This window comes from Arachis hypogaea, chromosome 8 (genome assembly GCF_003086295.3).
Source record: "Arachis hypogaea cultivar Tifrunner chromosome 8, arahy.Tifrunner.gnm2.J5K5, whole genome shotgun sequence".
Classification (NCBI taxonomy): domain Eukaryota; kingdom Viridiplantae; phylum Streptophyta; class Magnoliopsida; order Fabales; family Fabaceae; genus Arachis; species Arachis hypogaea.
Genome location: NC_092043.1, coordinates 5,616,203 through 5,644,099, shown reverse-complemented (window position 1 = coordinate 5,644,099; position 27,897 = coordinate 5,616,203). Strand labels below are relative to the sequence as shown.

The 27,897-nt window shown below is 33.8% G+C and overlaps 1 protein-coding gene, 2 long non-coding RNA genes and 2 pseudogenes across 4 annotated transcripts; 2 read left to right on the top strand and 3 right to left on the bottom strand.

The window, feature by feature from the left end:
- The first annotated feature begins 1,608 nt into the window (after nucleotides 1-1,608).
- LOC112708607 (small nucleolar RNA snoR2/U65) lies at nucleotides 1,609-1,719 on the top strand (annotated as a pseudogene).
- Nucleotides 1,720-6,003: 4,284 nt separating this feature from the next.
- LOC112705797 (eukaryotic translation initiation factor 5-like) lies at nucleotides 6,004-6,659 on the bottom strand (annotated as a pseudogene).
- Nucleotides 6,660-7,255: 596 nt separating this feature from the next.
- LOC112705798 (uncharacterized) lies at nucleotides 7,256-10,710 on the bottom strand. Its single transcript, XR_003155568.2, has 5 exons — nucleotides 10,566-10,710; nucleotides 10,357-10,417; nucleotides 8,807-8,873; nucleotides 8,335-8,709; nucleotides 7,256-8,261 (listed from the first exon to the last, which is right to left on the bottom strand). It is a non-coding gene; the product is annotated as an uncharacterized lncRNA (long non-coding RNA).
- A 2,666-nt stretch (nucleotides 10,711-13,376) lies between these two features.
- On the top strand, nucleotides 13,377-13,661 carry LOC140174896 (uncharacterized). Its single transcript, XR_011865008.1, has 2 exons — nucleotides 13,377-13,439; nucleotides 13,548-13,661. It is a non-coding gene; the product is annotated as an uncharacterized lncRNA (long non-coding RNA).
- A 4,396-nt stretch (nucleotides 13,662-18,057) lies between these two features.
- On the bottom strand, nucleotides 18,058-24,536 carry LOC112705796 (4-diphosphocytidyl-2-C-methyl-D-erythritol kinase, chloroplastic). 2 transcript variants are annotated; one of them, XM_025756762.2, is made up of 12 exons: nucleotides 23,786-24,536; nucleotides 22,948-23,178; nucleotides 22,636-22,731; nucleotides 22,498-22,566; nucleotides 22,276-22,380; nucleotides 22,130-22,186; nucleotides 21,792-21,992; nucleotides 21,247-21,339; nucleotides 21,064-21,163; nucleotides 20,632-20,731; nucleotides 19,458-19,543; nucleotides 18,058-18,414 (listed from the first exon to the last, which is right to left on the bottom strand). In XM_025756762.2, exons 2-12 carry the CDS (start codon nucleotides 23,134-23,136, stop codon nucleotides 18,323-18,325), a joined length of 1,188 nt encoding a protein of 395 aa, XP_025612547.1. In that variant the 5' UTR covers nucleotides 23,137-23,178; nucleotides 23,786-24,536; the 3' UTR covers nucleotides 18,058-18,322. The 2 variants fall into 2 exon arrangements, with proteins under 2 accessions (XP_025612547.1, XP_072057747.1); XM_072201646.1 differs by having other exon boundaries at nucleotides 22,948-23,121; nucleotides 23,786-24,405.
- Between the last annotated feature and the right edge of the window lie 3,361 nt (nucleotides 24,537-27,897).

Sequence of the window (27,897 nt, the reverse complement as noted above, 5' to 3'; positions counted from 1 at the left end):
CATAAATACTGGTATATGAGCCAATTATTCAAATAAAGTAAAAATTTGTGATAAGAGAATTACCACTTTTGATAATTATCTTTTAAGAGTTAATCTGGATCACACATCTCATCTTTATCCTTATATAAAATTTTTGAACCTCGTCTCTCTCTCCTGAATCATTTTCAACAAACAGACGAATAAAAATAGGTGTTTATTATGGTACGATGATAAATTCATACGTATCAATACATTTAAAATATGGACAAGTAATAATAAGGTATGTAAAATTTATTTTTCACATCAGCATTTAATTTTTTTAAATATATATTATATTATCACTTTTACTAAAACACTCTTTTAATTAAATAAAAAAATATTTATTTATTTAATTTTATAAAAAGACCTAAATATCCTTTTTTGTATATATTAGACAAAAATTATTCTTTTAGATTAATTAAATTGTTTAATTTTATAATTTTAAAATTTAAAAATCTAAAAAACAAAAACAAAAATACATTTAACAAAATCATTTGTCTCTTCATAAATCCTAATCAATTATTCATACCAAAAAAATAAATAAATTTAAAAAGTACTAAACAAAATCACTTTATTCTTTATTTGTTGGGTTCTCATACAACTCTCATCTCTAATTGTTCATACAAAAAAATATCATCTGAAAAACTGAGAAAAAAATAAAAGAATAGAGCTTCATGTCTTCATATTCTTGGGTTTCTCACCAACACACTCTCAACGAACGTCTCTCTCATTCCTAATTCTGAGACTCAAACTCTCTCTTCTCTCACTGCCACTAGAGTCTCTCTCGGTCTCACTAGAGTCTCTACTCGTTCACACTCACCGGCATCTCATTGCTCCTCTTCTCTCGTCACCGGCGTTTTAACGTCTCGCGGCCTTTCCTGGGCTCCTCCTCGCCGGCGACAGAAGCACTCATCGAATCGTTGTCGCTCGTGGTCTTCTGGTTTCAAGTACTCGCCGTCGCGAGTCGCAGTGGATCGTGGACAGTCATAGGATCGTCACTTGCTTCGTTGCTCGTCTTCTTCTGGGGTCGGGTTCTCTTCGTCACCCAGTCGCCCTTGGTAAGTCCATGCATCATCACTTTCACTGTTCTCCCTTTTTCATATTCCATTCTCCCTGTATTTTGAGATGATGTTGAATTGGTAATCAATTAATTTGTTAGTGATTGAATCTTGAATTTGTTGCTGTCTTGCTGAATAATCACCGAATTTTTTTTCTTTGCTAAAAATCATCAGAGTTGAATTTGTTACTGATTATCATCGAACCTTGAATTTGTTGCTGGCTTGCTCAAACACCCCCTATTATGTTTTCTATGCACTACTTGTATATGTTACAGTTTTCATATGACCGGGCTTACAATTTGTTGCTGTCTTGCTCAAACACCCCCTATTATATTTATCTCTACAGTTTTTATATTGTACATTACTTCATTATTTCAGTTTGTTTTTGCATGATATACTTCAACTGATAGCTTGTTTCCCCTGAATGAATTAAAATAAAAAACTGTAAACTGAACATATACCCCATTCGGGTATTTGGATCAAATAAAAGCAAACAAGCTAAACCCCCAATTGACAAAAGGAAAATACAGCCAGTCTTATGATTGGACCAAGAGCAAGAATGTTCATTTCTTTTACATTTTGATAGGAATCTGTGGGTCTTAATACACTGTGATCTGCGGAGCCATTTTATGTGATTACATTCTATTTTATGTAATCCTTTTACCAAAAAAAGGAAAAAAAATCTATATCCCTCAACCATTTCTTAATGGATGCAGCGCTTTGAGATAGTTAATGGTGTCACTGAAGTTGAAGGAATAGCAGAGGAGAAAACTACAAGTGCTGAAGAGGATGAAGGTACTAATTACAAGATTACACCTTTTCTTTAAATAGCATTTCAATTCATTCATTGATAATATTTTGATTTGGTTTTGTAGAAAAAGGAGTACCTGCTTTTTGGCTCAATGCAATGAAAAACAATGAAGTGTTAACTGAAAAGGTTAGTTGGATCTATCAATAGTAACTCCTTTTTTTTAATGTTTATTTTATGTCTTACAACCAAGTCTTAGTGTTAGCTTAATAGGTTAGTTGGTTCTATTCAATAGTAACTCCTTTTTTCTTTTAAATGTTTATTTTATGTCTTGCAACCAAGCTAATTTTAAGTCTTTGTGAAATAGATTTCAGAACGTGATGAAGGTGCTCTCAAGTTTCTCAAAGATATCAAGTGGAGCAGGATAGACAACCCAAACGGATTCAAGCTTGAGTTTTATTTCGATACTAATCCTTATTTCACAAACACTGTTTTGACAAAAATATATCACATGATTGATGAGGATGAGCCAATATTGGAAAAAGCAATTGGGTGAAGACCCCTTGAACGGAAATAATCAAATCCATCTCAGGCATCAAGGTTATTCCTCTTTTAGGCCTTCATTTACTTTATAGCAAAGTGAGTACTAGAAGGCTGTTCAATTGTATTTGACTTTTTTTTTATTGCATTCTTGAATATATTAAATTTTAAAATCATAGACATATGTCTAGTGCATCAGTGAATTCTTTACTATAGTTGATGATTTATAGTGCCCGTTTCTTCTCTTCCTTACATTTTGTATTCAGGATAAGGGAGGGGGACTTGCATTTTTGAAAGGTGATCTGTTTGAACGAGCAGTTATTGATGGAAAAACATCGCAGACACCGCTTGTATATATAAACGAAGATCGTGAATATGTCATCTTCGATCCGTACGACAAAGAAGGTCACAAACTCGGCATAATTAGGCAGGATGTTGCACTTGAAGAACCTGAACTTACAAGAACTAGAAGAAGAGGAATTGCCGTAAAAGAAGGCCTTGATTCTGGACCAAAAGAATGGGAATTGAGGCTCTTCTAGAAGTAGGCTTCTAAGGCCACGCTTGTGGTGCCTTTTCACTCTTGTACACCTTCTATGCTGCTTTTCAGTGATGGGAAAAGGAGGAAAGTTTGTGTTTTGAGGGAAAAGCGTGGTGCACGAAATTGTGATCATCAATGGCGCCATCAACATGGTACGCTCAATTGTAATCTCAACTCTTTATCACAACTTCGCACAACTAACCAGCAAGTGCACTGGGTCGTCCAAGTAATAAACCTTACGCGAGTAAGGGTCGATCCTACAGAGATTGTTGGTATGAAGCAAGCTATGGTCATCTTGTAAATCTCAGTCAGGCGGATTCAAATGGTTATGGAGGATTAATGATTAAAAGATGAATAAAACATAAAATAAAGATAGAGATACTTATGTAATTCATTGGTGAGTATTTCAGATAAGCGTATGGAGATGCTTTGTCCTTTCCGTCTCTCTGCTTTCCTACTGTCTTCATCCAATCATTCTTACTCCTTTCCATGGCAAGCTGTACGTTGGGCATCACCGTTGTCAATGGCTACAGTCCCGTCCTCTCAGTGAAAATGTTCAACGCGCTCTGTCACAGCACGGCTATTCATCTGTCGGTTCTCGATCATGTCGGAATAGAATCCAGTGATTCTTTTGCGTCTGTCACTAACGCCCCACAATCGCGAGTTTGAAGCTCGTCACAGTCATTCAATCCCTGAATCCTACTCAGAATACCACAGACAAGGTTTAGACCTTCCGGATTCTCAAGAATGGCCGCCAATGGATTCTAGCTTATACCACGAAGATTCTGATTAAGGAATCCAAGAGATATCCACTCAATCTAAGGTAGAACGGAGGTGGTTGTCAGGCACACGTTCATAGGTGAGAATGATGATGAGTGTCACGGATCATCACATTCATCAAGTTGAGGAACAAGTGATATCTTAGAACAAGAATAAGCTGAATTGAATAGAAGAACAATAGTAATTGCATTAATACTCGAGGTACAGCAGAGCTCCACACCTTAATCTATGGTGTGTAGAAACTCTACCGTTGAAAATACATAAGAACAAGGTCTAGGCATGGCCGTTCCCAAAGAGGGTTCAATCATAAAAACATGATCAAAAGATGATCCGAAGATTGAAAGCTTCCCAAATACAATAGCAAAAGGTCCTATTTATAGAGAACTAGTAGCCTAGGGTTTACAGAAATGAGTAAATGACGTAAAAATCCACTTCCGGGCCCACTTGGTGTGTGCTTGGGCTGAGCATTGAAGTTTCCATGTGTAGAGACTTTTCTTGGAGTTAAACACCAGCTTTTGTGCCAGTTTGGGCGTTTAACTCCCACTTTTGTGCCAGTTCCGGCATTTAACGCCGGAAATTCTGAAGCTGACTTGGAACGCCTATTTGGGCCATCAAATCTCGGGAAAAGTATGGACTATTATATATTGCTGAAAAGTCCTGGATGTCTACTTTTCAACGCAATTGAGAGCGCGCCAATTGGACTTCTGTAGCTCCAGAAAATCTACTTCGAGTGCAGGGAGGTCAGAATTCAACAGCATCTACAGCCCTTTTCAGCCTCTGAATCAGATTTTTGCTCAGGTCCCTCAATTTCAGCCAGAAAATACCTGAAATCACAGAAAAACACACAAACTCATAGTAAAGTCCAGAAAAGTGAATTTTAAATAAAAACTAATAAAAATATAATAAAAACTAACTAAAACATACTAAAAGCATACTAAAAACAATGCCAAAAAGCGTATTAATTATCCGCTCATCAAAGCGCCAAACAGGTTCCTCTGGGAATATGAGTTCCTTTGATGATGAAGCACTAATCGAAGAAGGACCTCTTCTTCGGGTTTCTCTCTCTCAAACTTCGTATCTTTTTGCCTTGTCTATGATGTTAGTTGCTACTTTGGCTTTTTTGTTTTCTAATAACAACCAAGGGGCTCAGAGGAGGAGGCATATTTCACTGTATTCAAACTTTTTTTGTTTTTGACTTAGTTCAAAATTCCATTAGTCTCTTGGCAGTTTGGTTTTATTTTTCCTACCGGCCATCTGTGATTCTTACATCTCCATTAGTATCCTTAAGTGAAATTGGTGCATTATGCATATGCCATAAACAATACCATGTGCATTACTTTAAAATAAGGGAAGCAACTTTGCTGTGTCATTAGACTTAGACTGAAGCCCTTGCCCTATACTGCAGTTGATAGGAAAAAATATATAAAATCAAATAAAATAAAAAAAACACACTTTATTATATGTGTTCCATGTCTATTGCAGTTTCTTGGTATTATTGTTTTAATGCATACACTTCAAGTTATACTGATACTCAGTGAAACAGAAGAGTATTTATTAACAGTATTTATGGTAAGAGGATACATTTATAGATAATTATTAAAAAATAGTTTCCATCTTTTTTAAAATCCTACACAATAATCTAGAGGAGTTTAAGAAAAATGATTCAATTTGATCGCAGCTATCACTGTTGGGAATCCTTGGAATATTGATTTCGATACATACGATTATCAAAGCTAACTACTATGGTCCAAGGACTTTAATACCAGGTTACAACATTTGTTCTTAACCACTCGTGAATTAGATGGTGTAGTGAGAATTAGTTACTAATAAAATTGTAAGAATTAGCGGGAATCCAATTAATGATTGTTTCTATGTACAGATTCATCATTCCCCTATTTCATCATGTGAAGAGTGCAAATCATACTGGTGATTCCATGCTACATGGTCAATTTCAGATGAAGAAATTGCTTTGATGTTGAATTATTTGATGAAAATTAGAGTGGAGATGAGGACACTGTGATCACGTTGTATAAAGGGCAAATCATCAATGCCTAAATTATAGAGAAAATTAACGTTGTATGCTTAACTTGTATGCAAAAATAAACCAAATGTATGTTGTACACATGGAAAAGATCATAAGCATTATTGATGATTGAAATTACCAGCAAAATTCATGTAATCTACGGGCACATATAATTAGAAACATACCTTATAATGAATATATAACTAAAACCATAGTACTTAGAACACAACATCATGCATAATCTAGACACATACATGAACTCTAGCAACACTTCAACCACACAAGGGGCCAAAACAAGACCCTTTATTCAAAATAAAAGGACACAACAATAAAGAAAATCAACAAACTGAGGACAATAATAGTAAGTAAACGTGATATCATAATCTTCAATATTCTGAACCGAGCACAAACTTTTCTCATTCTTCCTCCGATTCTGATTCAGCATTCTGAGGCCAATCAATGAATGGTTGAGAATTCTTCCATATTTGAGAGTCCTTCTTATCACCCTTCAGTCCCTTTGAATACCAATGCACGACGTGCTCTTTTTCCACCAAATCAACATCATAGAGGGCTTTCAGAATAAGTGCAACCTCCTTCAACGCATTGCTACCTTTCTTGTAACAGAACTCCTCAACAGCATTGAGCAATAATATCTGTGATCCCTTGTCATCTCCAGCAACTACAGCAGCAAGGTGATTCTTTGTCTTGGTAGCTTCTTTTCCAAACCCTTTTTCGACGCCATTAAATAATCCTTCAAAGAAGTGCATTCATCTTCTCCTGAGCAGATACAGGAAATGCAGCAATATGTGACTGCAATTCCTTCACTGCAACACCTTTCTTCAAATATGCTTTCACTTCCTTGACCACAGTTGCATAGTTCACAGTGTCACCATTCTCAGAATCCTTGCTTTCTGTTTTCTTCTTCTTCTTTTCTGGTTCATTTGTCGAGAGCATGCCTGACGAAGAGATTCTTCCATGGTCTAGAATTTTACAAATAAGCTCTCGTTGAAAGTATAGCTTCTAAACCAACAAAAATTCTTTCATACAAAAAACTTGTTTGTTACTAAAGTAAACCCAGTAAAATTTATAACCGAAGTATTTAAACCTCGGGTCGTCTCTCAAGGAATTGCAGGGAGGTATGATTTATTATTGGTTATGGAAAAGTATCTTTTGGATTTTTTGAAAGGTTTGAACAAGGAATTTAGATGGCAAGAAAATAAATTAATAACTAGAAAAACTCTTGGCAAGGTATGAGAACTGGAAATCCCATCCTAGTTATCCTTATCAGTTGCGATGAGAATTGTTTATTGCTCCCACTTAGTTAACCCTTACTAAATAAAGGAAAGTCAAGTGGACTAATCAGTTTGATTCCTCAAATCCTAGTCAACTCCTATGGAAAGACTAGCGTTAGAGGAATCCAAATCAATCAGCAAATTCTAATTTTCAATCAGCACCGAATTTGATAACTCAAGTGTCACCAATTACTCAACCAAAGCCAAAGGAAAAAAAATCCAAATTATTTATATCATAAATAAAAGAAAGCAATCATAAATCTGAAATACCTCAAATTATATTAAATATAAAATCAAATCTAACATGAGAATTCATAAATCAAAGTAATAGAATAAATAAAAATAGAAGAGAAACCAAAGTAAAGGAACATTGAACCTGGAATGAAGAAGAAGTAAACCTAACCTAAGAGAAATCTTAAATCCTAAAAACTAAGAGAGAGCAGAGAGCCTTTCTCTCTAGAAAAACTACATCTAAAACTAAAATTGTGAATAATAAATGTATCTCATCATTCTGCCTCACTCCCAACCTCTAATCTGTGTTTTCTGGGCCTGGAACTAGGCCAAAAAGAGCCTAGAAATCGCTAGGAGTGATTTCTGTAACTTCTGCACGTGGCGCACATCACGCGTACGCGTCAGTCACGCTTACGTGTCACTCCTCTTTTCCGCTGGTCACGTGTACGCGTCATCTACGCGTACGCGTCACGTCCCGTTGGTCAGCCTCATTATTCCTTTGTGTTCCTTTTATTTTTGCATGCTTCCTTTCCATCCTCTAAGCCATTCCTACCCTGTAATCCCTGAAATCACTTAACGCACATATCACGGCATCGAATGGTAATAAGAAAGGATTAAGATTAGCAAAATGTAGGCCAAAGAAGCATATTTTCAATCATAGCACAAAATCAGGAAGGAAAATGTAAAACCATGCATTTTGTATAAACAAGTGTATGAAAGATTGATAAAATTTACTCAGTTGAGTACAAGATAAACCGTAAAATAGCGGTTTATCAATGACCATATCAGCAGTTACAGCACTTAACTGTTCTTGGATACGTTGACGAGCAGCATCAATAGATGTATCCGTTTGCCACTGAACATCATCATCACCATCATCATCTTCATCACGGGCCTCCTCTTTCTCTTCAATTTGTTGTGCATAAGCTTTCCATCGCTTAATCTGGAAAGAAGATCTTCTGTCAGCTACTGCTTCAGAAGCTGCAAGCCAAAGCTGACAGCAACTAACAATTCTCTTTCATCCTTTTCAACACTGAAAAGGTGGTGAAAATTCATGAGCCATAAATACTATTGTCAACTTTTTAACACAGTGTAGTGTTATGTACCTCATGATTACAGCAGCAAGTAAGTAACTTCCTTCTACCCTGAGGACTGGATGTCCAGGCTTCAATGACCTATATTTACATAACAAAATATCCGAAGAATTTCCATCTTCTATATCCTTGGAGAAATAGGATTCTTCTGTTTCAGGTTCATCCATGCTGTCTATTGATGACAAAGGATTTCCAGTTTCCTTATATAGCTAATGTGCATCATTTCCATGTTCAGCATACTCATGCATCCTCTAGTAAACACAATAATATAAAATATCCAGAAATAAAGTATAAAGAATTAGCCTATTTGAAATCATTTGGCTCCTGTGTTCTTATTTGTACTTCAAAGACTGAGTTATCAGGACCTTGTACTGCAGTGTGCAAGGACTGCAATTTAAATTATATAATCATTAGCACTATTATTATGCTTAGCATACAAGATGATCATTTAAATTTTATAATAGTATGAACAAGAAAGCCTAACCTGATAGCCACTAGGTTTTGGATTAATGTTGTAGTCATCAAATTCACCATCTATGGGAGTCCAAATTCTGTATACAAATAAAATACCAAAGCAGGTAGAAATTAGAAGACATTATTAGGGTCAATACAGTTAATTGAAGTAAACGATGTTACAGCTAAGCCTGCAAATCCTAAAATATGAATGTACTGTTCCAAACTAACTCAAAAAAGGGGAGAGAATGAAAAATATAAAAGGATATTTTCAATCAATATCTTTTTCAGTTGATTTTGGTCTATGAGGATACGTTATCCTCATACTGACAATTGACCTCTTCCATGCTGCTTCATTTTTTTAGAGAGAAAAGAGCAAAATGTCCAAAGCAAATGGTTTCAAGCAATAATGATTTACTGAGTGAAACATAATAGATCAGTGAAAGAAACACAAGTAGATTATAATCCAACTAAAGTATCTAGCATACGGCAAGGAAGCATAAACATTTGCAAAAGGAATTATTATTTATTAAACAAACACACAAGCCCCATATCTAGCATACAACTAAGATAGAAAAAACAGAATACTAGACTGTATAAAAGAACTAAATTTCAATCACCAAAAGAATATAAATTCATACATAGGCAATAGATACATTGACAAGTCACTACACATATCATTCCATACCCCTCAACATCCACTAGATTCCTCCCCAAAAAATACAAAACATATTAAGATACATACATGTGAATCTAAATATACATATGAGCTGAGTAACTTTACCTTTTTTTCCTAATCAGGCAGCATATTCAAAATTGAGCATAAAAGAACTTTTAATTATTTAAGCAAAAACTGTATCAACCAGCCCTTTCTCTCGGGTATAATCCAAATCACCTGAACTCCCACTTCCACTTCAAAACCCCAGAAAAAAGGGAAAACCATCAACTATAGTAAAGAATTCACTGATGCACCAGACATGTGTCTATGATTTTAAGCATTTAATATATTCAAGAATGCAATAAAAAAAGTCAAATACAATTAAACAGTCTTCTAGTTAGTTAATCGCTCAGGTGGTTGGGTATAGTTGGAATTTTAAACCATGCGAAACAGATAAGAGATACTCAGACTTTCCAGCAAAGGTGAGGCTGACAATTGGCTGAAAAAGATAAGCATGAGCAGTTAAGACAAGATGCAGATGATGTACATGCATGAATCAATGAACCCTAATAGTATTTTCTTAGTTTAGTTCCCTTTTTTGGAAAAAATGTATTTTTAATCCTAATACATGATATTTATTACGAACATAGGCCCTAATAAGTTTTTCATATGAAACTTAGTTCACATGCATAAAACTGTTCTGAATTTCATCTCATCCATCTATTACCATCACAATCCCATAAGCACAGCACAAACTTACAATTCCATGTAAAATTATCATATAAAACAAGTGCAATATTAAGGGCAAAAGATATGCAGCATTTTCCTCCCTTCCTTAGTTTGCTGGAGATTTGATGCATGTTGCAAGATAATTCTAGGGTATGAACAAACTACGAGAAATAACAAGGTTCCAAGAAAATTACCGTTGGGGTCTCCCTTACAACAGCCATAAGCACATTCTTATTAGCAGAAATATGAGCATCCCTATCAATAAGGAAAAAGAAAATGTAAACCCCTCTTTCTAATGCATCTGAAGGAACTACACAGGTTGTATTATATCTAAATAAAGTTACAAAAAAGAGTAAAAATGAAATAAATCACAATAATGAACTGAAATATGGCTAGAACATACCACTATGGCAAGTTTTAACACCACATGCTCGCAAGTTGTCTGCTTGTGTTTTATCGGCCTCATTAAGCCCACGATTTGCGGCAATAAGATGTATGCACTTAGGTGGACACAGTTGATGATTGTGTTCACTCTCAAAGACACTGACTTTCCACTTACCTGTTCTATATAGTGACGAATGAAACGAATCCTCGCCCTGCAGTTGACACGAGTAATTGCCCTATGCTTCCTGTGCCGATTGTCCCTTTTAAGTTGCTTCCAATGTCTTTCTCCTGCTTTATTGCAAACCAATTGTCTTGTATTAATGTTGCCATTAGCATCCACCGTCTTTAAGTCTTTTCGGGACACAAATCCATAGCACTTGGTATATTTGGCATAAAATTCACAAACTTGAGATTCTGTATCAAACACCAGTCCCCATATGTCTTTGATGGTCAAATCAGTTATCAACTTTTCAAAACCATCAACATTAATTATATCTGCCTCTGCTTCATCTACAGTTACATCCACCATATCATCACTTTCATCCAAACTGCACTCATACTCAACACTTAAATCCTCAGATTGATCACCATCCTTATACGACTCTTTCCCATTATTCTCCGTGACTGAACTTAAAATTTTAACATGTTAGGTACTAAATAAATGCTAGGAGATTGGAATAGGAAAAATGAACTCAATTTTTTATGATTAAAATTATTTAAATTATTTTTTAAATTCTTTAAAATTTTATATAATAATTTAAAATAAAATAATTTTAAAATAAAAAATTCATAATAAACATAAATATGATAAATAAACTCTTTTATTTTTTAACTTTAAAATTTTACATAAGTATCATAAAAATTTATTTTATCCTAAACATCATCATTAAAAATAATAAATTACCTAACTCAAATTCTAGAGACTAATAGTTTAAAATTTAGAGACTAATGGTTTAAATATTTACTCGTGATTCCAAATGCAAAATCAAACAGACAAGGGGATCAAAATCAATAAACTGGGGAGAAAACTAATCAAAATACATTATTTATATATAAATAAAGCAAGGAGATCAACAATCTTCAAGTGGGTAAAGAGCAATAATGCTGAAGCAAAGCAGAAATCTTCAAATCAAATCATCAATATTGAAAGCACTTGCACTTATGTAGTTATGTTAGCAAATGATAGATATCAAAAGGCAGCTTCATCTACAAGGATCCACCAAAACCCAGATCAAATCACAGTAAAAGGAAGCATTTTTAGACAACCCAGATGAAAAGATAAGACCCACTAAAAAAATACAGGTAGAAGTAAGAACCTTGCTAGGTACAAAGGATAATGGGAGAGTAACTTGTGATTACACTAATACATAAGTCCCTCCTCTTCTCCCATGAATTGGGACTATCTTCTGCTTGATCATCATGCAGTTTGAAGGTCATCATAGTCAAAGAAACACTCATTCTTCTCTCTCTCTCTCTGTATGACCGTGTTTTCCTCTATTTAGTTCTCTTCGCTTTTGTTAATGTTCCATAAAATGGTGTCCACTATGCCATGATTTTTCACTTTGTAGAAAATACAATAGCAAGATTAGAAAAAGCTTCATTTGGAAATTTTCATTTAGTGTGAATTTTCTTATTATGGATCGAATACTTGTGTTGAATATGTGAAGAAAATTTTTAATGCCAGCAAAGACATGAGAGGGAGACAACTGCATGAGATTGCAGATCAAATGCTACCAAGGCTGGTAAACAAGTCGAACCTTCCTGAGGTTTTGAGGCACGTAATGTCTTTCTTTGTTGGTGAGTAACATATTTCTTGATAATTATATTATTGATAAATTACAACGCTTTGTTATTTCAGTACTTTTAGCTGAATTTTACACTGTATATTGGTAAAATTTCCACAAGAACATATGGATAAATCTTATAATACTGAGTTATATTTGCTGTCTAAATGACATACACGAAAAGGTTTTGGTTGTCAGATTTGAGTGAATTCTGAAAACTTGAGAATGTGATGAATCTAAGTATGATAATTTGTTTTGCTGTAATGTGTCATTCTGTTATACACTTAGATCTGTATTATGTAATTTGAACTCTATTCATGAATTTAAGTCGAAGGCAGAAAATCTAATACTGCAATTTTTTGTATTTGTATCATGCCTAATTGCATATAAAGCATACTATTTCAGATCTCAGATTGTGCTATCTCCTATGTTTGATTTTATTTTGTCATGTTTAAATTCCTAGTGCTTTCAAGCTAAATTCTGTTTGCATCTTTTTACCCTACATGTTGTCCATATTTCAGATGGGGATTCTTCCAAATTAACAATGGCTACAAGCTTATCTGGGAAGGAACGAAGTAAGGAAATCAAAGGAGTAGCTGGGCTAAGCCAGGAAGCTTCTTGGCTAAAATCTACTTATTCGAAAAAGAAACCTGTGTTAGAAAGGCCAGCGAACATCCTTATCAGCTTTGATCAAAATGATAAAAGGACTCTGGCGCCTGAGCTGCAAATGAGTATTATCCCAAAAGACTTATGTTTAGATGAATTGGAGAGTGTAGTTAAAATCAAACAAGTAGAGGTTAAAATGTTTCAGTCATGTGCTGATGATGCAAGAAGAGAAGCTGAAGGGTTGAAATGTATTGCCCTTGGAAAGAGTGAGAAAATTGATGAAGAGTATACTCAGCAAATTGCGAAGCTGCGACTGGATGAGACAGAGAAAATGCATAGGCAGAAACTCGAAGAACTTCAAGTATTAGAACGGGCACATCTGGAGTATTTCAACATGAAAAGAAGAATGGATGCAGACATTAAAGATCTTTTATCTAATATGGAAGCTACTAAAAGGAGTCTTGCCCTGTGAAGCTGACAACACTCTAGAATAGTTCTTTCAGGTAAATGTAATCTTCCATCTTATAATTTGTAGGTTTCAATTCCATCTTAATGTTATGAGTTACTGTAGTTTCTGATCCATAAATTGATGTATCTATCTGCTGTTGTAGTTCATTTGGGATTCAAGCTGCTAACCAAGATCTTGTACAGAGATTCCAACAGTTAATTACTCTTATTAAACAATTGGAATTACAAAAGCTATTTAAACTAGATTACTATTAAAACACCCTTGCAAGAATTCCTACTATTTGGTTGCATTTGCTAAGCATAATTTTTTTACTGACTCACAAGAGGAAAAGGATAAACTTAGCTACATATTGCGCTTTAGAAGTTTGCCTAGAGTCTAGACCTTAATCTTCGGTGTGTTATTTTTATCTCAAATACTCCATGAAACTTCTCAGAGAGTTTTTTACTGTTTTATTTCATGTGTTGGTCTATCGTAATGCTCACTAAAATTGAATTTTTGAAGAGATTTATTTTTTGAATTGTTCTGTTTTTGTCCTATTCAGGTGGATTCTATTAGTACCAAAATTTTTAGAGATTTTGTTTTTTTTTTTCAGAGATTTTGTTCATGATTGAAAATAGCTAAGTGGCATCTTGCAGTGGATCACTTAGAATTTGTGAAATTAGATGTGCATTAAGACACTATACAGCATTTAAAAAATGAAACTATTATGATCTAAATTAAGTTTTCTATTAAAAAAATTGCATTCACAGTTTCAAAAACATATGCAGATAAAATAAGAATTCAACAATTCGTCATAATTAACAACAACTAATATCAAATCACATGAATCAAACCAAATTACCCTAATTACAAAAATCACACCAATGCTATAATAATTCAAATCACAGAAATCATAGGAAGGAAATTACCGGAAGGGAGAGGCTGACAACAGTGATGAAGAATGAGGAAGACGGCGAGGAAGACGGAACCAGGAGGAAGGCGACGCTCTCTGGAACGCACAAGATGGCGATACTCTATGACGCTACGATGACCTCGATTGCGAGACAAGAGATGAGAGAGGGAGAGATCTTGCGTGCGACGCACAGTGAGACAGATGCGGGAGATCGAGCTCTAGCGAGAGAGAGAGAGATAGAGAGAGACAATAGGAAAAGGAGAGAAGAAGATGAAGAATACTGGAAAAGGCGTGATTCAATGAACGGGTTTCTGAACCCAGATGAAGAACAATTTTAATTTTTTATTTTTTTTAATATGTTTTTGTTTTGTTGTTTAAATTATTTGAAACTATAAAATTAGAATTAATTGAATTTTAAAATTTGATTAATTTAAAAGGGCATTTTTGTCTAATCAAATAAAAGAATGATGCTTAAGACTTTTTATAAAATTAAATAAAAATTATTTTTTTATTTTTATTTAATTAAAGGGTTGTATTAGTAAAAGTGGTGATATAATATATATTTAAAAAAAAATTAAATATTGATGTGGAAAATAAATTTCACGTGGTTTGTTATTACTTGTCCATATTTTAAATATATCGATACGTATAAATTTATCTCGTACCATAGCAAACACCAAACAGCAAAACATTTATCTTTATTTAACTATCTTCCCTGACCCAAACATTTGAACCTAACACTTTCACCGACTCGACGGCATTAAACCGAGACACGTAGCACTTCACATTGTCATTCACCCAAGAACAGGGATCCCTCTCATCAATCTCTACTTTTGCTTTTCCACAGTACTACTGCTAAGTGAAAACCAGAAAGAAAGATAAACCAAATAGACAAAAGACTCACCTTTCTTACTCATGTTGAAGAGAAATAGGGGTGTTAAATTTTTTCTTCTTTGAGACTTCAACAAATATCCACTTGGGGAAAAGGACACTCTTTAAGACCAACGTGGGAAGCCAAAACAGTTGTGTCCAATCAAGCATTTTTAATCTAAGGCACTGATTCCATAACTTTCAAAAAATCTATTCATCACACGATCATGGATTCACCAAAAGTCACGCCACGAATCACATCCATCACATCATAATGGGCGCATAAAACTAGGTAACATTTAAATTATAATTAATGGCCAAACTGTTCACATTCTCCAAATGAATCAGAACGAGTTTGGCATTGGTACATTTTATTACACACCACAAGACATTGCCGAGGTATACAATCAACAAAGTTCGCCCTGCTTCCTTCAAGACAGGTCAAGTTTAGGGCTATGATGCATACCTAATACCTCAGCAATCAAATTGGAAAAGCTCGGACACGTAAAACGTAATTCACCGCACGATCATCAAAACGGTATAAATCCAAAACCCATGTAGCGAGATGCTCGAAAAAACCAAAGATCTCAGCAAAACTCAAAACTAACACAATAGACTTCCACTATATAAGAAACAACAAACAAAACACCAAGACACGACACATCTCTACACTTCACCTCATTTACTTTACCTATCTTTTCTTTATAATAAATTTTTTTTATTTGAGCGTCGAAATATCTTTTGCAGGTATTCTCACCCGTAGTGCTTAAATTCTAGCCGATGTATAGCTCTTTCTGTAAAAGAAGCTTACTGAAGTCGGAATTGCTCTAACTCGGCAAGATCATCACGAACAGAACAATTATCATAAAAAAAACTTGTATTTATTGTATCAAAATTTCTATATTACTCATCAATAAAATTTTGGTTTTTCTTCTAATATTTCTCTCTAAAAATTGTGTTTTTCTTCAAAAAAAATTGTGCTTATCATAAAAAATTGTCTACGTTTATCATTAATAAACTTATATTTTTTTCTATGGTATTCTTCGAAAAGTTATATTTACCTTCAATAAATTTATTTATCATCAACAAAGTTCGGTGCTTATCATTAATAAATTTCTTTGTTTCCTTCCAAGTTTTATCTTAAAAAAATATTATCTTTTTATAATTTATTTATCTTGCCTTTAGAGCACATGTTTAAGTTTACAAATTAAAAAAAATTTCATTGAAAATATAAAAAATTGAAGTTTTCAATGCATTTGCTTTATATTCATTAATAAAAATAGTTAAAATTTTTCATAAATGATAAGCTGATCGTGTGCTCTTAGGCAGCGTTTGGTTTGAGAGACATAAACACTGAGACATAGACACAGTGGTACACGGTGACACATGTCTACTGTTTGGTTTCGTGAGACACAGATTTTCGAAGGACACGGGAAGACACGGATGGACACAGAGACAGATTTTCAAAGGACACGGGAGGACACGGATGGACACAGAGACATTAAATTTGTGTACCTCCAATTTGGTGAGACACTAAGACACAACTTGTGAGACACTAATTTTTTACTCTTTTATCCTTATTAAAATTTTAAAATTTGTCCTTTTATCTCCCCAAACCTTTCTTTTTTCTCTTCCTCTTTTAGATTCTATAACTAAATTTATCTTTCTATTTTCTTCAAAAAAAATTGTACATTTAATTTTATTTATTTAAATTTTGATTAATCTTTGATAAATTCTGAGCTTTAATTTTTTATTTTTTTAAAAAAATATATATTTAATATTTGAATGATAATTTAAAATGATATTAGAAGAAATAAAAAATATTAAAAGAAATAAAAATTCAATGGTGATGACATGTAGTGTTTGGGATAATGGATGTACAGTAATAATAGTAAAACTTGTGGTAGAATAAAGGATAATTCAACATTTTTAAAATATGTGTGTCTTGTTCTTTATTTTTACCAAATACAATACATAAACACAAATATTTTATGTCCATGTCTTTAATGTCTATATCTTTATGTTTATGTCTCATCATATACATCAACCAAACAGAGCCTTAGAACACATGTTAGATAAATTATCACAAAATCCGTAAAATTTTGTATTTCATTTCTATTTTACTCATTAACAAGTTATTATATCCGCGTATTCATAAAATAATAAATAAATATTTTTTATATTTTATTTTAACTAATAATTATCATATGTTGTATTATTTTATTTTTATTATTTAAAAAATATGTTTAATATTATTTTAAAAATAAATATGTTTAAAATAGTAGAAAAAGAGATTTTATTGATTTTTTTAAATAAAAAAATTAAAAAATATTTTTATAATTTGCGGATATATTTGATATCCAATCCACATATCAGATCCAACAAAAAAAACTACGGATATTAAATCCTATCCGATCCAATAATTTTAATACAGATCAAATCGAAATTAACCATCCAATCCAAATTCACTTCTGATCGTTGATAAATCTTTCTATTTCATTCCCATGTTACTTTTTAAGTTGTGTTTACTTTTATGAAAAATTATTTAGTGACAATTTTAATATTTTTCATCAATAAATTTATATAATTTTTATATGTTTTTCTTAAAAAATTATGTTTACTTTCAAAAAGTTCGATATTTATCATTAATATTTTTTTCATTTTCTAAACTATTTCTTCAAAAAATTGCATTTACTTTTAAAAAATGTCTTTTTTTTTTTGGTAAGCTAAAAAATGTCTTTATCTTCGATAATTTTGTGTTTTCTTATCTATTCTTTCATCTTTTTTTCCTTGTATTTCTCTTCTTTATTTTTCATCTTCATAAAATTTTTTAAAATATATAAATAACCTACAATCGAACAAACAAAGATACACAAGAAAGAAAGAAATATAAGAAAAAAAAAGAATGAACTAGTGATAAAAGATTAAAAAGAGCATGTGACCATTTGGTTGGTCTTAGTTACAAACATTTCTAAAAAGCTATTTTAATATTAAGTATGTTAACTCATGTCTTAATATTATAGCCAATTAAAGAAAATAACACCTTAATAAATGTATATTTAAATTTTATTCTAGGCTTACATTATTTTTATTCCATGAAAAATGAGATCATAACACAACATTGTACCATCTTATTATCTTACGGAAAATACAGCTTAAACAGTTTCGGAAACACAAGGAGAGGCGGCAGGACTTGAAGAGGGCTCTTGGTACCATTCGTTTGCTTCTCGTGTGAGAAAATAAGCTTCTGCAATCAGAAAAAATAAAAAATAAAAATAAAAATTAAAAAAAAAAAGAATGAAAAATCGACACCGGAATCAATTCTATGATTGGAGGTGTCAGCCAAGTTCAAATTCATTTAAGAGACAAACTTTCTCCCAACCCTCCGCCTCCTCTTTTCTCTCTCATTTTGATAGAAGAACATCAATAAAAGCGAGCGAAGAAAAAGGGAGGAGGATAAGAGATCCTCCTCACGAGCAAGAAACTGTCTATGAAATATAGCTTACCAATCTCACAGATCAAACTCTTCTAAAGTGAGGAGATTGGTAAAGTGAGAAAGTAAGTGTTTAATCATTCTTGAATTCTGATAATGGGATTCACATACGATGGAAGTTACAAATTCTGACAGTATAAAATTCAAATTGAAACTAATCATTAGAGTGACAATCTCGCATTTAGTTTCAAATAATTATTTATGACATATGATCCCACAAATGCTCATATAGCGTTTGATTGATGTTTATGTCTCAATGAGACATGGACACAGTGACACATGTCTACTGTTTGGTTTGGTGAGACATTTTTGAAGAACACGGATGGACACGGAGACACTAAATTTGTATACCTCTAATTTGGTGAGACACTAAGACACAACTTATGAGACTAATTTTTTACTCTTTTACCCTTATTCAATTTTTAAATTTTCAAAATTTGTCCTCCTGTCTTTCCAAATCTTTTTTGAATGAAGGATAATTTAGTCTTTTTCAAATATTTGTGTCTTGTTCATTATTTTTGTCAAACACAATACATAGACACATTTTATGTCTGTCTTTAATGTCTGTGTTTTTGTATCTCTGTCTCATCTTATACATTAACCAAACGGAGCCTGATGGAACCCAAAATGAAATTGAAATGAAAACTAGCATTAGAATTGCTCTAGATACCAACTCCAAAAGACATTTTCTAAACTCTAAACCATTTTAATATAGCTACTAGGTATGAAGTATGGGATAGCGGCTTCAAAAGAAGACCAAGGAACTTATTTTTCAAGCCAATTTGATTGAGGTTTACCTGACAAGAAGACATCCTTGTATTCATCATCATCATAAACAAATTGTGGAGGATCAGCTGAACCAACACCGACAATAGTGCTTCCACTGCATGACATGAATTGAGAGAAAACATATAAGATGTGTAATTGCATATTTTAAAAAGAGCAAAAGAAATACTTTGGACTATTGCAAGAAAAGAATACGAAGTAACTTGTCATTTGTGATTTCAGCACAAGGAATATATTTTAAGAACATGGAAGAGTACTAAAAACTCATTCTTTCATAAATTACTCATCCTTCAATAGAATTAAAAGTCTAGAACTATGCTACAATGTATCAAATTTGATAATTCATTATAATCACTAGTGTTTATCGAAAAATCACTACTAAGGAAATCCATGGAACAATCTACCATGCCACACTAAGGGAGAGATGTCAAAGCCTCTAAACTTCTAGTTGTACCATGTGCTTGATTAACTTTAGCTAACAAATATTTTTTTTTTAGACAGTAATGCTTGGGAGACAACTGTTTTCAGTCATGAGCCAACATTTTTAAAATTATTTTGTTTATCTTAAATTTTAGACTCTAAATCATAAACCTTTAACCCAAAATCTTAAATTATAAACCCAAAATCCTCCAAAAGAAAAAAGAGAATTTTTAGAATTAAAAAGGAAAAGTTGACTAATGTTGGCTAATTAAAAATGATCCCTATACTTTGAAAAAATTAGAAATCATCCATTGGAAAAACAACAACAACAATAATAATGATGATGATGAAAACAAAAAACAATAATAATAATAACAATAAACCAAAGCTGCCAAACCATCAGGCTAAGGTGTTGTGGGAGGCTTCTAAATCATCCAAGTCATCTAACCATAAGGATTCATAGGAACTTCAAGTGAAAGAATAATGATGTAAATTTTATTTTCAATAATAATATGTTTATACATTTGCCCCCATAAAAAATGAAGTAACTAGAATAAACTTCAACACCATAGCAGGCTTGTTCCACAGAATATTTGAGCATTGTTTAGTCCTTAATTGAGTAGTACAAGTAGAAACACAAACCAAGAGAGAGAAAAGGAACAGAGACATTATTTAACTTTGCTCCATAAAGTTGTACCTTTTTTAACTTCAAAAGAAAAAATGGCAGAATGAATGAAGAATACAAGGTATTTTAACTGTTTTTACCTTCCTGACATAAAAACAGCATCATGTTCTCCACGGCTAGCTGCAATGATCCGCTGTTTCAATCGCTTGAGAGATGGGAGAACTTCAAAAGCAGGAATTTCTACAGATGAAAAACAAGGAAAAATATACTATAAATCAAATGAAACATAAAGGCTTTCTAATTCATCAGAACAGTATAGTAAAAAATCTGGATTATATTCTAATGTGATACATATGGATCAGTATCTATCAATGTTAGAAGGATTGATTTGCAAGACATAGGAGCCATACAAGATATTTCATGGTAAGTTGCACATTCAATTATATCATGAGAACAAAAGATCAATCAAATTCACACTAGAAACCTCACAGGAATTGTATATAAAGTGTGTTCAAGAAGATTTTATCAAAACCAGAGTGAATAAAGTTAAAAAGAGAAGAAAATAAACAAACCTAAATCATTGATACAAACATCTTGTGATATCCCATTCCTTTTAATATTCTCTAGCAATGTTAAAGGATCAACATTACTGGTCTGGTCCAACCGTAGCCGCTGTATCATTCGAAGAAAAAATTACTGATTATGAGAAAGGAGGGGAAAGTATGGTTGTGTTTTTATTCTAAAAATTCAAATACCTTGTAGACTTCTGCAGTTGAACAGGCCTCTTGGGGCTTTATGAGAACCATTGGAATGTCCAAAGATAGTGGTGGAGCTATATTCTGAACTATCTGTACGATTTAAATGAAAAAGAAAATTTACGGTATAATGATAAAAGAAATTCATGTAATCCAACTGCCTGCGAAATTAAATATAATAGTCGAATGCCTTGACCTTTCAATGGTTATGGGAACATAAACCCTTCCCATTCATGACAAAATCTAATATCCATCTAGCAATAAACTTCAGGTTTCATGTAAAAGGATCAATCAAGTTTCAATTCTTGGTCCACTTGTGTTTATTATACATAACAATAAAAACTTTCACAAACAATGAATGACTATCGAATCCGATATAATGATGCTATGCCTTTGATATTCTACCCATTAGGAACTTATCAACATATCACATATTACTAACAAGCAGCAAAGATTGAGCACCCGTAAATAAATACGAAACGACATATTAGAAGTACATCTCAAAGTTTTTGTCAAATCTAATAATGAGGAAGGTTAGGACTGACCTCACCTCGACCGCTGCAATAGGCTGCTCCTTGAGAGAAAAAGAAAGGAATATCCGAACCAATCTCACTCGACCATTCTTGGAGTTCCTCCTCAGTGGCAAGACAACCGCTGAACTGATTCGCTGCCCATAATGCAGTTGCAGCATTGCTACTTCCACCTCCAAGCCCAGCCCCTGTGGGTACCCGCTTATCAAGATGAATCTGACAATAGCATAAGTAAAAACAATATACATTAAATCTCATCAAGATTAGAAATCCAAACAATAATAAAAAGTATGCACCTTTCTTATTCAAATATGATAAAAATTTAGAGAAGAAAATAGCATTGTTGTTCATACCCAGAAGAACTTATCACTTCCCGTTTTCTTCCTGTAAAGATTGAGCGCCTTAATAATCTACAGAAAAAGAACATTCGCATTACATTCACGGAAAGAAACTGGATAAAAAAATCATAGATGGAAAACAAAAGTTCGCGATGAATTACCAAATTTCTATCATCAAGGGGCACCCCAGACACATTGGTCGAGAGACGGTCCGTAGTTTTTGATGGTGACAAAGAGAACTTGATTATATCACCTAGACTTATCACCTGAAGATTTCAAAGTGGTAAAAAAAAAAAAAGTTATAGACATATGGTCAACAATTAAACAAAAAATTGTAGAATTGAACTAAAAGTATTAACCAAAATGAGATTATATTAACTAACATGGAACAGGGAAGCCAAATCATGATACCCATCTTCCCTTTTGTTGGTTATTCTCAAGAAAATATTTATCTGCATAAAAGGAATCATCAATACAAGCAAACAAATTTTGGAATGATCTCTGAGCAACAGAATGGTTACCTTGCATGGAGAGAATAAAGTAAGTCTTGAAAATGGAGCATCTTTGTCCACTTCATCTGCTAATTTGTTTATCCTTCCCTCAGGGTCATACTCAATCTAATTAATATTCACCAAATCACAACTAATTTTGTATCAGCTCCCAAAAATAAAAAAAGAAAAAACAATGACAACAACAAGAACAGCAACAGCGAAATTCAAAAGATAGCACGCCAAAGTAGAAGTACAAAAAGAAACTGAAATTAAAATGTCATTCAACAAAATAACCATAGAAACTTCAAGCCAAGGGATAATAACTAGGATGAGAAAACAAACCTCTACTTGCTTCCTTGAAGTGTTGGAATCAGAAACCATGGCTCTAACCAAGTGGGGTCTTTGGCAATGAAGCTTTGAGTGGAAATTGGATGACCCATATGGCTTGAATCGAGGTAAATGGCTGCTTCTGAAGGAACTTCGAGAAGAGGGAAAGAGATGACTACTGCAGAGAAACTGGGTAGAAGCCATGGATTTAATTTATGTGTAACCAAAAGATTGCAACTTCAGTAACTGCAGATTGGTATCCACATGCAATAGAACAATTTCAAGTCAACAATAAAGAAAGAAAATGCTAAAAGAAAATTAAATCAAAATTTAATAATAAATGAATTCTGGGGTGACAAGGCTACTCACACATCGGATCGGATATCACCAAAATTTGGATCCGATCCGATTCACAAATTTACAAATAAGATCGGATTCGGTTAAAAATAAAAAATCTATCTAAAAATTCAACAATTAAAAAAACAACAAAATTTCAAACAGAACCATCCAAAAAATAAAGAAAAAAATTCTAAAAATTTAAAAATTAAGAAATACATAAGAAATTCAAACAGAACCATGCCAAAAAAAGGAAAAGATCCCAAAATTCAAAAATTAAGAAAAAAAAACAGAAGTATAGAATCATGCCAAAAATTAAGAAAAGGATCAAACGAATTCTCTTCCTCCATATCGACAAGCAGAACCATAATTCAAACAATAGTATAGAAGATTGAATAACCAAAATTTTCTAATAGCACCAAAGAAATTTAATCTAACCTAATAGTTTCTAAATTTAAAAGGACAAAAACAGTAAAGTTCCAGAACTTAAGCAGAAGAAAAAGCAGAAGCCAGATACCCAGACGAAGAAGAAGCAGCAGAAGCCAGTTGAACCAGCCGAAGCAGAAGCCACAAGAAGAATCGGTAGCAGAAGCAGAAGCTAGAAGAAGAACCGAAACAGAAGAAGAAACCAGAAGAACAGAGGAACACTGGAACAGAGACGATGAACAGGAGATTGGTGAAACGACGAAGAGGCGAGCGATAGGAAGCGAGGGGCGTGACCGAGTAAGAGACGAGAGCGACGAGGAAGAGAATAGCACGACCGAGGAACGTCAGCGGCGAGCAACCTCCTGCGTGGCGGCGCAGAGTATGAACGAGGACGATGGTGGTATTTGGTGACGGTGAGACGGTGAGTTGGGGAGGAAGTGAGATGAGATTGGGATTGGGACTGAGGTAGTCTGGCAGTGAGCGCCAAATGAACGAGATTGTTGACTGCTAAATGAGTTGATTGATTCACCCATTTGTTTTTTTCAATATAAAACTTTTCTCGGTAGTAGGTGCAAATTATGTATTAATCTAACCCACAAAGATGATGTGTTAGTTGGTACTTGGTAATTGAAGCTAAACGAACATCTCTTCGTTCCCCGTCAAACCCTTTGACTTCTCTATTCCCGAAAAAGCACACAAATTAATAAGGTTATGAAAATTGAAAACCCAAACCGATCCAATTATCAAATTAAAAATTTATCCGGCTGAATCCACAAGTGGACCAATAGTTCAATTTTGAAAAAAATTTCCAAAATTGCAACTGGGTTCAAACCTAGGACTTTCAAGTTCAAAGGTATTATCCCTTATTTTTACTACTTGGCCAAAATTATTTGTTAGTTTTAGGTCTAATTACAAAAAGGAAAAGTAAGAACCAAGAAACAAGGAATGAATGTCTCAATTTTTTTTAACACTTGATGGAGTAAAGTGTGATTTTTTTATTATTAATCTTAAAAAAATTCTATGATATTGACATAAATTTTAAGCATTTCATGTTTATTACACTTGTTAAGCTTTGAGATCAACAGGTGGAGGAGAAGGATGTTTGTAAAATGGATAAGTGAACGTATCTCATTTCGTGTGTAATAATCATTATAATTAGTGAATTGTCTAATTATTTCTTTAAGTTAGTTGGGGTAATGAGTCCTTTATGCCTAATGCCTAAGCTCCATGGGATTTATTGTTTGAAAATATAAAATTGAGAGAAAAATAAAATTTGAGGAGTATAGTCTTTTGTTTTTAAATAAAAAAACATATAAATACAGGCCATTTTTTGTTATGGAAAATAGATTGATAAAGTTCATTAAAATGGATGTATGGACGAAATTTTTACTATTATGATGTCGGGACAAAACGTAGTTTGTATTTTACTTTTTTTTTTAATTTTGTTCAACATATAAAACAAATGCAGTGTGTGCTTTGTTTGTTGGAGGTTTTTAAAATTTTTTTTATTCGTTTAAGTCCAAACGCAACCTGCGTTTAGTGAGGAGCATTTTTTTAATTTTTTTGACACAACAAAAAGTACGATGCATTTTTTTTTTATGTCAGCTTTATTTTTGGAAGACCCAAAACACGGGTTGCATTTTGAAGATGTTAGTTTTTTTTGGAAAATATAAAACGCAAGTTGCATTTTGTATAAAAAAAAATATTTTATCCGAGAGTCCTCCTTATAAATACAAAGCAACACTCGTTTAAAATACCTCACTCCACTTCTACTCCTCCTATTCTTCTTTCTTGCCCATATGTGATAGTTTGAAATTTTTTTGGCAGTAAGTTGTGTCAAAAAAGTCGGATTAGGTGAGGTTGAAGTTATGAAAAGTATTGCAAATTTGCGAGTGTATTATAACGGTTTGATTATACCAAACACACGTGAAGGAGTGACTTTTGTTTGTAAATATCCGTTGTCATTTGCTATTCCATGTACCATGAATTTTGTAGAGTTGCAAAATGGGCTTTGTAATAATATTCAAAGCCACATTTCAAAAAGGGTGAGCAACATTTTATACAAGAATCATGTACAAGTATTTGGTGGGCTGATACAGTTTCAAATGATGCCCATCACTGACGATGGCAGTATGCAGCAGATGTTATGTATTTATCAACAAATCCGATTTCACGTGCCAATGATAGAGCTGTACGTTGAGTTCGAACAACAGTCAGGGTTGGGCGCGGTTGGCGAGGAAGTCAATGTTGATAAGCTTGGGGATATAGATTGGGAAGAAGATAATAATGACAGTGAAGAGGAGTTCGAAGCCAACTATGAAGTCGATGACGAAAACGATGACGGAGACTCAGCAGGCAATTTGGCGGTGTAGAATGAAGCAGATGCAATTGTAAGCCAGTACCCATTTGGTGTTCCGTCTTTTATGCGAACTCTAGATTCTCGAAGCCATGCATGCCTAGGAATTTCCTAAGTATGTGAACATGAGTATGTTATGATTATTAATTCAAGTTACCTACGGTGTTTATTTTATTTGCCTTGTCTGACTGATGGTGGTGCGCATGTCGTAGGTGAAGGGAACGTTGCGGCAGAAGATTGTGAGTTTAGTGTTGGAATGAAATTTGGTTCAAGAGAGTCGGTGATATCTGCAATCAAAAGCTACACTATCTCTAGAGGAGTTGATTACACTGTATATGAATCTGAGCTGCAGACATTCTATGCGAAATACAAGAGTTATGGTGTAGGTTGTGATTGGCTTATCCGAGCTAGCTTGATTCGAAAGAAAGTTTGTTGGGAGATCAGAAGATACAATGGCAAACACACGTGCACCATGGGCACAATTTCACATGATCATGCCAAGTTGAACTTAGACACAATTGCATAGGCTATTAGAACGTTGGTCGAAGCAGACCCGTCGATAAAGGTAAAGTCTATTATTGCAGAAATTCAATCCAGGTTCAACTACATTGTAAGTTACTGCAAGGCTTGGTTGGCAAAGCAGAAATATGTCGCAAAAGTTTTCGGTGATTGGGAAGTTTCTTACCAGACTCTGCCAGTATGGTTGAAAGCAATGACTGTGAAGACGCCAATGTCTCATGTGCAAATTAAAATGCTCCCCGTTTACCGTGAGAGTGAGGAGGTTCAAGGTGTAAGAGTACTACACTACGTTTTTTGGAGCTTTTATCCATGTATTGTAGCATTCAGACACTGCAAGCCACTAGTGCAGGTTGATGGCACGCACCTGTACGATAAATATAAAGGTACACTTTTGGTTGCAGTTACATAAGATGGGAACCAAAACATTGTGCCATTACATTTGCGATAGTCGAGGGTGAGACGGCAGATGCGTGGGAGTTTTTTCTGACCAATTTGCGAAGATATGTTGTTACCATTGATGGCGTGGGCATTATTTCTGACCACCATACCTCTATCGACGGTGCAGTAGCTCGCAGTAACGGTGCATGGTCACCACCAAAAGCGTGGCACATGTACTGCATCATGCACATCGAGTCCAATTTCTTAAAGAGGTTTAAGGCTCCGTATTTGCATAAACTGGTGTTATAGCGGTTAGATCTCCACCTGTTAACCCATTGACTATAAATCTCTCCGCAGTCATGATTTTGTGCTCCTGTCAACCACTTGCAATGATCACGACCAAGGTCGAATGCCGGACCTGGTGGAAGCTGTTGCATCCCGAACTATCCTCTAACTCGATCTGTCGGGGGCCATTCTATGCACTCGAACAATACTAGCGGCGACTACGTGGAGCACACAAACAAATGGGCAGCGAGGTCATTCGGAATCCCCACTCCCATATACGGCCGCCATATAAACTGCACATTAGTTACCAAGAGGCTGATTAAGAAAACTATTCTTCTAAATAGAAATATTGGACATTAGTGGTTACAACTTACATCGTCAACTCCCATGTCATCGAGTCCTCGCCTAAAATACGCAGTAGGCCTCCGTATATATCTTGTATATCGGCGCCAATAACTCCACCTAAACAAAAATAGAATGATTGCAACAACAACAACAACAACAACAACAACAACAACAACAACAACAACAAATTAATAATAATAATAATAATAATAATAATAATAATAATAATAATAATAATAATAATAATAATAATAAAAAAAAAAAACAATACCGTCGCGCAAGTGGAATACCAACATCGTCTAGCTGATCGCGAGGTATAG

Excerpts from the sequence above, each read along its gene's own strand:
- LOC112705796 (XM_025756762.2), bottom strand. The coding sequence starts at position 23,136 with ATGGCTTCTACCCAGTTTCTCTGCAGTAGTCATCTCTTTCCCTCTTCT. Across the intron at positions 22,187-22,275 it reads CCCTTGATGATAGAAATTTG|ATTATTAAGGCGCTCAATCT; the intron begins GTAATTCATCGC and ends CTTTTTCTGTAG. Across the intron at positions 21,164-21,246 it reads CAACTGCAGAAGTCTACAAG|CGGCTACGGTTGGACCAGAC; the intron begins GTATTTGAATTT and ends CGAATGATACAG.